General features: G+C 48.3%; 1 protein-coding gene across 1 annotated transcript; it reads left to right on the plus strand.

Moving 5' to 3' along the window:
• Positions 1-1,209: 1,209 nt before the first annotated feature.
• Positions 1,210-10,771, plus strand: LOC310708087 (GPI mannosyltransferase 4-like; the record flags this gene model as incomplete). Its single annotated transcript, XM_083505814.1, has 3 exons — positions 1,210-1,353; positions 7,992-8,190; positions 8,843-10,771. 3 exons carry the CDS (start codon positions 1,210-1,212, stop codon positions 10,447-10,449), a joined length of 1,950 nt encoding a protein of 649 aa, XP_083361940.1. The 3' UTR covers positions 10,450-10,771.
• Positions 10,772-11,534: the final 763 nt, after the last annotated feature.

Raw genomic sequence — 11,534 nt, forward strand, 5'->3', positions numbered from 1 at the left:
CTTCCTGGGACTGGCAGGGCTCGAGGCTCCTTGCAATTCTGGATTGGAAACTCTCGCAGCCTGGCCCCAGCGGGGCGTGGAGCACGGGGGATGACGAAGGCAGTCCGCCTCCCCAGCCACCACCTGCCGCCCGAGGCCGCGCCGAGGTCTTGCCCGGCCCTCCGGAAGCGGTCCCCTCTAGCCTTTTCGGAGCCCTGCTCGTCGTGGCAGCCGCCGCTCTAGCGCGCTCTTCTCGGCTGCCCTGGAGGACCTCCCGGCTCGGCGAGGGCGCGCTGGCCATTTGCATGGCGCCCGCCCATTGGTGGCCAGGTAAGCCGCCTCCCCGCCCCCTGCCCGGCCCCGCCCCTCGCCCCGCCCCGAAGGAGGGAGGGCGGTGCCGGGGCCGGGCTCGTCTCCCGGGAGATGCGCGTCCCTCTCCCGAACGTGTGAATGGTGTCCGGGGCCGGGAGAGAGAGCGCGGCCTGGGAGGCGGGGCGGCTCCGAAGGGGCGGGAGGGGGTCGCGCTCGCTCCGAGCGGGGAGAGCCGCGCTGCTGGGGGGCAGGAGGCCCGGCCCGAAGGACCCTCCGGGATCTGCTGCTGCCGCCGCCGCCGCCGGGCCCCGAGTCTGCCCCGAAGGGCCCTCGGGAGGCTCGGTGGGCCGCTGGGCAGGGAGGGTGGGGGTCTCGGACTAGTCGCCGCCCCCGACGGCCCAGGAAAGCTCCGTGTTGCAGAGCAAGAGCAGGAGCTTCGCTTCGCTAGACTCTCCCGCTGTGCCGGCAGGAAAGCCAGAGACCCCAAGTGCCCCGGACCGGAGCCACGACCGGACAGCCTCGCCAAGGCAAGCAGCTGGACTTGCAGGCCGGGGCTGGGAATCTCGGGATGGCCAGACCTCGCCCAGCCACACCGGACAGCTGCTTCACCCATTCTTGGATTGCCGTCATTTTGCCCAGCAGAGAACCCCGAGTCCCAGGGGATCTGCCACCCGCCTAGGGATCACAATGCTTTGGGGATCGCCTTGGGGTTGTTAGAGCAATGCCGGGGGTGTGTGGGGGGGTGCTTGGGGGTGCTGAAGGCCCCCAAGAGCCAAATGCCTGACAGCCTGAAACACCCAATCTGTCCTCACTCGGCAGCGGCATGGGCAATACATTGACAGAGACGCAAAGGAGATTGGCATTACAATAGCCTCTTCCAGGAACAATGGCTTCCTGGTCAGGGAGTCCAGGCGGAAGATGCTGTCCCAAGAATCCCGCTTGCCTGGTCCAGCCAGATCTTGTCAGGGCAAGACAAGTCAGCAGCCTCCTCCATGTCCTCAACAGCTGCTGTTCGACCATGCACAGGACTGGCATTTAACAGCAGTACTTCCATGCTCACGGGTACGTTCATGTGGCAACGAGGTCTTTAAAATGGAGAGGAGCTAAAGGGGGGGAGGGGACTGTATTACAGGTCTGCGAACTTTCTTGGCCTGCCCACCAAATCATCATGGCCAGGGCTGGCAATTGGAGTACCCTCTTCCCGTCCCTGATTATCCCTTCTGATATTAAATGTGCCTAATGGATCTATTGTATCTGCTGTAATGGAGCAATATAACACAGACAGCACTACAGAGCAGCAAGCCCTGGGTTAGAGCGAAAGAAAGTGACTGCGCTGTGCTGCCTCATCCTTCCGCTTGCAGGGATCCTCACCTCAACTGTCAGTCCTCTGGCCCCAACACTGTCTCCACCAGGGGATAGTCCACTGCTCAGCTCTCATCTGGTCACCTTCTTTCCTCTTTCCAGGGGGTTCACAATCGGTACCCAGGTTCTCAGGTAAAAAAAATGCCCAGAGGTTGGAAGAAATGTCTAGAGTTGTAAGGAATGCCAAGGATCATTTAATCCCACCCCCTGAAATGCAGGGATCTCCATTAAAGCAGCCAGGACAGATGGCCGCTCAATCTCTGCTTTCAAACCTCCAAGGAAGGAGAGTCCACCACCTTTCGAAGGAGTTTGTTCCACTGTCAAACAGCAGCTCCTACTGTCAGAAAGTTCCTCCTGATGTTGCGTTGGAATCTCCTTTCTTGTAACTTGAAGCCGTTGGTGTGACCCCTACCCTCTGGACCAGGAGAAAACAAGCTTGTTCCATCTTCCGTGTGATACCCTTTAAATATTTGAAGGTGGCTATCATTTCTCTTAGTTTTCTTTTCTCCAGGCTAAATATATCCAAGTCCCTTAATCATTTCTCATATGGCTTGGTTTCCAGACCCTTGACCATCTTGGTTGCCCTCATCTGCACACATTCCAGCTTGTCAGTATCCTTCTTAAATTGTGGCACCCAGAACCAGACACAAGACTTCAGGTGTGGTCTGAGCAAGGCAGAATAGAGCAGTACTTCCCTCAGTCTGGATACTACTGGTGAAGCAGCCTAGAATAGCATTATCTCTCCCCCCCCCCTTTTCTTTTTCTTTTGCTGCTGCAGCTGCAGCTGCATCACATTGTTGACTCATTCTAAACTTGTGGTCTGCTAAGATCCCTAGATCCTTTTCACATGTACTACTGGCAACCCAGGTGTCCCCCATTTTATATTTGTGCAGCTGGTTATTTCTGCCTAAGTGCAGAACCTTACATGTGTCCCAGTGGCCAAAGTAACATGGATGTTTGGGTCCCCTTAGGCAGCCTCCAGAAGAGTAGAACTTCCAGTGAGATAATGTGACCCCAACGCCCTCCAACAGTTGGCTGCCCTGCTTGAAGGTTGAACCTGGAGTCCATTGATGCCTCCCCACCATCTGAACAGGAAGGGGTGATAGATCAGTCCAAGTCCAATAGTTTAAAAGTTTTATTCAGCTGTAGGTGTAACAGGATTAATAGAGTAACATACACAAAAGAATAAAGCATTCGGAGTGTCTCCTGTGTCTAAACCCAGGTGCTTTATTAATGTATTTATTTATTTAGAGCATTTGAAGAACGGATTATAAATGTTCTCAGAGCAGCTTACTTAAAATCACAGAAGATGCTCCCCACTCAGGCTTACAATTGAAGAAAAACAACACACAAAGGGACAAGGAGGAAAGAGGAAAATCAGAACTGGGGCACCAGTTTCTATTGGCCAGTGTCACAGCTCAGAGGCAGTAAGTGCCGAATGGCACTGGACCACCAGCCAAGTGGGTGCAAGGAGCCTTGTGTTTCCCACGTCTCCCATGAAGACTGTTTGCTGGAACAGCTGCCCCCAAGTGACAATGGAGGGAGAAGAGGTCTGATGAGATGGTCCTGTCACAGCAGATGGATGGAGTGATCTCTTGCACCTCCCTTGGCTATCCCACGCTGTTCCACCACACACTCCTGTACTTCCACAACTCCTTCCTCCAGCTTCTCTTCCTTTCTGCTCCACCTTTGCCTTCCCCCCTATCTTCTTCCAACATAGGGTGTGTTTTTGTGACTGGCTCCTGGCTTTTTGCTTCCCAGTGGTGACTCACCCAGTTCCTTGCCTTGCTGTTCCAGACCAGATAAGGAAATCTAATCTTTTGATGCAGTACCACATCTTGCACCCAGAGATTCTTCGTTGAGAACTGTCCTTATGAAAATCCCTGCATCCGTCTGCTTCCTATGTAAAACCTTCCCCCAGACATCTCTGTGGGTCTGGCTTCATTCCCTCCTGCTCTGCCCAGAAGAACTCTATCCAGGAGTTTGTGTTAGGCTGTGGATACACCAGAGTGATAACATGCACATGGGTCACACAGATCCCATGTTTTCCATGTGGGCTTTTGTTCACATTTGTTGACAAGAGCACTTTGACTTGAACTCCTCAATGTTTCCCAGCACACTAGTAGGTTGTGCTTGCCTGGAGGCTATTGTCCCCTCACTCAGGACTTCCCACACTCCCACACTCCCTGAGTGCCAGAAATCTGAGGTCTATTGTGGGCACACATGGAGGTATTTGTTTGCCTTTGTACATGGCCAATTTCTTTTAAAAAATGGATGTGAGTTTTCTGACAGAACAGTGTGTTGAACATACTTTCTGTAAAAAGTGTGGGTTCCAGCCCACCCTCCCCGAGCTTTGCTGAGACCATTTGACTACCTGTGCTGGCAGCCATTTTTAAAACTTTATTTTGGAAATACAAAGTTTTCCAATATGCACAAAACAGTAGACTGGTTTTTTTAAGTGTGTGTGTCATGACTGCTGCCACCAGCAGCTCACCTAAAGCATCTCACCAATGGAAAGAGGGGGCGTGGGGACAAATGGCACCTAGCAAACCATCACATCACAGGGGTAAAAATACATGCCCACACAATGCCTTCAGTATGCTCACCATTTGGTAGCATTTGGTTTTATGTTAGATTTTCCCCACCTTACTGCAGTATCTGTGAATCAGGGAAATCTCACTTAAATGACAGTTGGATGCAGGTACCACCAAGGCAGAAGACATGCATGTGGGATGCATCATACCCACTTAAAGATGCTGGATGTATAAAGCCGTCATCATAGACCAATAAACCCTTAAAACAGAAGAGTTGGAAAAGACCCACAAAAGTAATTCAACTCCCTGCAATGCTGGAATCACAGCTGAAGAATCCCTGATAGATGGCCACCCAACCTCTGTGGAAAAATCCTCAATGAAGGAGAGACCACCACCTTCCAAGGGAGTCCATTCCACTGTTCTCACTGTTAGAAAGTTCTTCACATGTTTAGTGGGACTCTTCCATTGGTTTGAGTCTTATGATAAGGAGCAGCAGGAAACAAGCTTGGTACTAAAGGGTACTAAAGGGGCTTGCGGATGCAATCTCTGTCTAAAATCTTTTGAGAATTCTTGGAGAATAAGTGAGGTCCCTGCAGGCTGGAGGAGGGCAAATGTCCCCATCTTCAAAAAGAGGAAAAAAGAAGAGCCAGGTAACTGCCGCCCGGTGAGGTTGACATCGATACCAGAAAAGCTTGTAGAAAATTCAACAGTCGGTCTGTGAGCACTTAGGAAAGGATGCTGTGATTACTAAGACCCAGCATGGGTTTTTTTAAAAAAAGTGGTGCCAGATAAATCTCATTTCTTTTTTTAAAAATTGAGTTACAAGCTTGGTGGATCAGGGGAAAGCTGTGGATATAGTGTATCTTGATTTCAGTAAGGTTTTTGACAAAGGCCACCATGGTATTCTTGAGGAGAAGCTGGTAAAGTGGGGGCTGGATGACATAACTTTTAGGTAGATTGTAGCTAGTTGACTGACAACACCAAGAGTGTTCATTAATGACTTTAACAGATTTGAGAGCTGGGTCCAAGCTAACAAAGTGAATTTCAATAGGGACAAATGTATGGTTCCGCATTTAGGCAGGAAGAACCAGCTGCACAAATATAAAATGGGGGACACCGGGCTTACCAGTAATGCATGTGAATAGGATCTAGGGATATTAGTAGACCACAAGCTTAAGAGAGAACCAGGCAGAGAGCTTTCTCGGTAGTGGCGCCCGCCCTGTGGAACGCCCTCCCATCAGATGCCAAGAAATAAACCACTATCTGACTTTTAGAAGTAATCTGAAGGCAGCCCTGTTTAGGGAAGTTTTTCATGTTTGATGTTTTGTCACTTTATTATTATTATTAATAATAATAATATTCTCTTGGGAGCCGCCAGATGGGTGGGGTAGAAATAAATTATGATGATGAATAGTCAACAGTGTGATGCAGCAGCAAGAAAAGGTACTACTATTCTAGGCTGCATCAACAGAAATATATATATATACGTATATATATATATATATATATTTGAAAATAATTATTACTTTTCCAACAATTTAAACACTACATAAAAAAGAACAATACAATACAATACAAAAACACTACATAACACTAACACATTAAACTAACAAAACAAAAACCGTTTAAAACACATCAGAAAGGTTGTTTTCTGCTGCTCCAGAGAAGCGGACACGGAGCAATGGATCCAAACTACAAGAAAGAAGATTCCACCTAAACATTAGGAAGAACTTCCTGACAGTAAGAGCTCTTCGACAGTGGAATTTGCTTTCTGGGAAATGATATATAATGAAATGAAAAAGGTACTTAAATGTACTTTCCCTAAGAAACCAGAAGCCTTTCTCTTGGGCATTGTCGGCCAAGTGGTGCCAAAGAAAGATAGATTTTTTTTTAATGTATGCCACAACAGCAGCAAGAATACTCATCGCAAAGTATTGGAAAACACAAGATCTACCCACTCTGGAAGAATGGCAGATGAAGGTGATAGATTACATGGGACTGGCTGAAATGACCGGCAGAATCTGTGACCAGGGGAAAGAGACGGCGGATGAAGACTGGGAGAAATTTAAAATTTATCTCAAGAAAAATTGCAAAATTAATGAATGTTAAAATGTTGAGGTTTTTGAAAAAAGGGGATTACAGCTGTAAAAGATTAAGTAAAGGAAAAGATTAAGGGAAAATTATGATAAAATCAAGGGGTAGGATTTGCTGAAACAAATTTGGAAATTGGGATGCAGAAAGGGGAGGTATAGGGACACGGGTGGCGCTGTGGGTAAAAGCCTCAGCGCCTAGGACTTTCCGATCGAAAGGTCGGCGGTTCGAATCCCCGTGGCGGGGTGTGCTCCCCTCGCTCGGTCCCAGCGCCTGCCAACCTAGCAGTTCGAAAGCACCTCCGGGTGCAAGTAGATAAATAGGGACCGCTTACTAGCGGGAAGGTAAACGGCGTTTCCGTGTGCTGCGCTGGCTCGCCAGATGCAGCTTGTCACGCTGGCCACGTGACCCGGAAGTGTCTGCGGACAGCGCTGACTCCTGGCCTCTAGAGTGAGATGAGCGCACAACCCTAGAGTCTGTCAAGACTGGCCCGTACGGGCAGGGGTACCTTTACCTTTAAGGGGAGGTATGGGGAAGTCGGTGAAGTAAGGTTTAAGAAAAAAGGATTTGAAATTATACATGTTTGTTTATGTGTTTGTTTGTTTTTATTGTGTAATGTTTGTGTTTATAAAAATTGTGAAAAACCAATAAAAATTCTATTAAAAAAAATATAAAGCTGTGATCATGTCAAAGCCCCGGTCTCGCTATGCGATGCGATGACACAATTACCCCCAAGTTCCTGTCCAGCTTAGTAAAACTCAAGTGGCCCCTTGGCATCCTGGGGAACTCTGGACTATGAAGCAAGCTGGACAAAGATTAGTGTGCAAATGATTCAAGTCGTGCTCTGAAGCCAACGGAACAAAGCACATAATCAGGTGTGCCATGTGGTAGTGTGGGCTGCGAAGAAGGCTCAGTCTGCAGCTTGCATGGCATCCTCTAGGAGCCAACCAGCAGAGTTATTTCAGATGGTAAGGCCTCTTTTAAAGAAGCTGCTGCTTTTTTGGAGTTTTGGAGTAGCCCGGAGGCAACAAGAGCCCTGAAGAAGGTCCTGGGGATGACCAGGACGTTGAGGGGTCCTGCAGTGACCAAACAAGCTCCCAACGGGCCTGCTTGGTCCCACGAGGAGCCAGGTCGTCCCGGTGGTGGAGCCGTGGTCGCTGGGCTCTAACACAGTCCAGCAGCAGGCTGCCCTGTCTCAGGAGTGGCCAGTTTCCAAAATTTTAACCAAAGGAACAAAAGGATTAATTGTGAATTATTTAACCTATTGGAACTATTTGTTGTATTGACTGGAAAACGAAAAGGGAGTCTACTCCGGAAATGGTTGCTGCCTTGCATGGGAATAAGCTGTCGGAAAAAATAAAGGTACAAATAAGAAGTCTGCCATCAGAAAAAAAGGAAGGGGGTAGGGTTGTCAAACTGAGAAGCTTAAGTGACTGATCTTTAAGATGCCCCCGCCCCCCGCCCCCCGGTGATTTACTGTCTGTAACCACTTCTTTGATATTTTAAAGGATATACAGTTATAACTTGCTTTTTTCTTCTTTGCTCTTGAGAGGGGAGGGAAGAGGAAAGACTGTAAATTATTGTTGGACCTTTACTTTTTATCTTAAGGGGTCAGGCTTGAAAAAGGTGTCAATATTTGTCTAACTAGGAATTATTTCTGTCACCAACAATGCTCAATCGGGTTTTGTGCTTTAAGTATTTTGTCCTTTTCAGGGCTGGCTTTTGACAACTAGGACTGCTGCTGTTTCCAGTGGACAACCTTCCAATCCAGGCAGGTCTGGTGAAACTGTGATGGCTTCACCCAAAACCTTTTGGAGAGTTCTCTGCATGCTTAGAGTGGGCTGGTGTCTTCTTCCTCAGACTGGCTACCTGCACCCAGATGAGTTTTTCCAGTCTCCAGAGGTCATGGCAGGTAAAGCTGACATCTTATGTAGGTGGTATGAAAAGGTTTTGTGTTTTTACAAAACCTAGTCTTTGTGGACAGTCCTTTGTACCTGGTTTCAAAAAGGTCTTGGGGGGGGGGGGTCGGTGATGAGTTAAATTCTAGGGTCCCCACCACATGGCAGGTGAGCTGCTTTCCATTTCCTCCATTGTTCCAAACAGGCCACATATAAAAAAATTCCTTCCAGTAGCACCTTAAAGACCAACTAAGTTAGTTCTTGCTATGAGCTTTCGTGTGCATGCACACTTCTTCAGATACATGCACATGAAAGCTCATACCAAGAACTAACTTAGTTGGTCTTTAAGGTGCTACTGAAAGGAATTTTTTTATTTTGACTATGGCAGACCAACACGGCTACCTATCTGTAACTGAGGCCACATATAGGCAGCCTGGTTTATAAAGAGCAACAAGAGCAATTCTGAGTCTGCTGAATTATTGATCTTCTGCAGTTGGTTCTGCTTTTAATTAGATTCTTTCTTTGTTTTTATTTTAGTGAGTCAAAGACTTCAATTATTTTAAACTTTTCTAATCTTATGTTGCAGGTCACTGGGGCGGGGGGCAGGTTTCTAGCTGACAGGGCTCCAGCTACTAACTGTGTTAACCTTTCCCCACTCCTCCTCAGGCAGCATATTGGACTTAAAGGTTTACCACCCCTGGGAATTCCTCCCCAAGTCTCCTTGCAGGACTGTAGTGTTTCCCTTGATCACATCTGGAGCTGCTTTCTGGGCCATCAAAGCCCTTCAGCACCTGGGCCTCTCGACCAGCTGCATCACCAGCTACACCCTCCTCGTCTCACCCCGCCTCCTCACCACCATCTTTTCATTCATCCTTGACTACAGTGTTTACCAGCTGGCTCCTCTGTGGGGAGCGGATCCGTGGAACTCACTGGCTCTGCTTGCTGGCTCCTACGTCACACTTGTGTTTTACACGAGGACTTTTGCTAACACTGTGGAAGGACTTCTCTTTGCCTTGCTGCTTCTACTAGTGTCTTCAAAAGCAGCCAGCAAGACCTCGGCCTCAGCCTATCGGTGGCAGAATCCTCTAAATCACAGACTTATTGGGATGATCATAGTTGCTGGATTTTTTAACAGGCCAACGTTTCTGGCATTTGCTTTGGTGCCGCTGTTGCATTGGGTATGTGCAGGTGCTACATGCCAGCAAAGCGTTAGAAGAACAATACACCATGTTCTCTGTCTTGCCCCAAGTGCCGCCTTCACTGCTGTTTTCTTCATAGCTGCTGACACCTGGTATTTCACTTCTCCCCTGTTAGGACTTAGCCTGCATAGCTTTGACGAGGCCAGCCCACTGAGCATCCTTGCCAGGCTGCGCCAGAGTGTCGTTGTGACCCCCTTGAACTTCCTCACCTATAACCTCAACCCTGATAACCTTGCACAACACGGGACTCACCCGCATCTGACACATTTTGCTGTTAACGGGGTCCTACTTTTTGGGATCCTTCATGTAGAAGCTGTTAGCAATGGCATCAAACTCCTGAAAGTGCACATCAGCCAATTTATGTGGTTGAAGGCCTTGAAGAGGAGCTCACATTCAGCCATCACATGCCCAGAAGGCAGGCTGGCACTGCTGGCTTTCTATTTTATCCCTCTGGCACTTCTTTCTTTATTCAGCCACCAAGAACCTCGCTTCCTCATCCCTCTCATCTTGCCTCTGGTCCTTTTGGTCACGCAGCATAGACAGGCCCAGCAGTGGAAATCCATCAACCTTGTGTTCAATCTCTGTGGTGCCCTTTTCTTTGGCTGCTTCCACCAGGGAGGCATAGTCCCTTGCCTCTTCCACTTGGAGCAGCTCACCCGTTCCCCAGAGTCCCTGAGCCATCGCACACACTACACACTACTCTTTGCTCGGACCTACATGCCTCCCAGGTTTCTGCTAAATGTTAACAAGAGCAACACGCTGGTGGAGCTTGTCGACATGGCTGGGGCCGAGAAAAGCTTCCTTTGCCAGATTCTGGGATCCATAATGAATGGTCCTGCCTGTGTCAATAGAGAGCTGGGCAAGGAAATGACTTGCCAGGTGCTGGTTATCATCCCAGGCACCGTCAGAACCATAATAGAGCAATGTCCGTTGCTGGTCAAGAAGGAGACAGTAATATTTCCACATCTGACGATGGAAGACCCACCACAAATGTCCTTTCTCCTTAGTGAAAAGTGGAGAAGCCAGTTAGGACTGCATATCCTGTATCTGGAGAGAAATAAAAAGAGCATCTAGCATCAAGGTGAGCTAAGCAAAGAAGCTAAAGAACATTTGGCGCACAAACATGCAGTCCACAAAAACCCTAGTTATTCTCAGAAATCTCCCAATACACAGTCCTGTGTCACCCCAAGCAACCCATTTCCTTTCTTCAACTTCCAAGTGCCCCAAATGCCATCCATCCCAGTTCCTGCTTCTCAGTTTCCAGCATCTTCTGTTCTGTTCCAGCCAAAAATATAGCCATCTTGTCTCATAGCTGTGTGTCCTAGGGCCTCCGCCTGCCTCTGCCTTCTAGGGACCCCAATACGCCACTGACCACAGGCACTTGGGCTATATGTGTGACTTTTCTCTGAAATGCTACCAGGTCCATGTACAGGGCCAGCTAGAAATAATAATAATAATAATAATAATAATAATAATAATAATAATTTATACCCCGCCCATCTGGCTGGGCTTCCCCAGCCACTCTGGGCGGCTTCCAAAAGAATATTAAAATACTATAATACATCAAACATTAAAACATTAAAAGAAAGACACATCTGTGGAGCTTCAATGCGTGGGTGAGACATGGGTGTGGAGAGGAAAGGTCTGGATTAACTCTAGGCACCAGGGAACATTTTGGGACAAGCGGGGTGGGCTTCACATGAACCAGTGTGGAACCAGACTGCTGGCACTTAAAAAGTGGCAGAGCAATTTTTTGCAGGGAAAGCCAAAAGAAACTAAGGAGGATCTGGTTCGGAACATATCTCCCCCTCTCCTGTAATAAGGATGAAGGCGAGAAAAGATCCATGGTGATTTAAATAGGGGAGGGGTAGAATGAGGCATTTAGAGTGCAGGGACACTGATAGCAACTCAGAGAGGCCAAAGCTCCTTGGGCTAAAATGCTCGCGCCCAAGACATTTGGAGACGGGCCTGGAAATAGGTGTTTATATGCTAATGTGAGAAACCTCCAAGCCAAGATGGGCCAGCTGACATGTTTACAAACAGCCTGGTGTAATGGCAAGAACGAGCTAGACCTGGTGGATTGCTCTAGAATTGGCATCGAGACAAAAACTGCTACCAAGATGAGCAGCCGCATCCACCAACACACACTCTGTTTCTGG

Source organism: Podarcis liolepis (genome assembly GCF_965112155.1).
Source record: "Podarcis liolepis genome assembly, chromosome: 5".
Classification (NCBI taxonomy): Eukaryota; Metazoa; Chordata; class Lepidosauria; order Squamata; family Lacertidae; genus Podarcis; species Podarcis liolepis.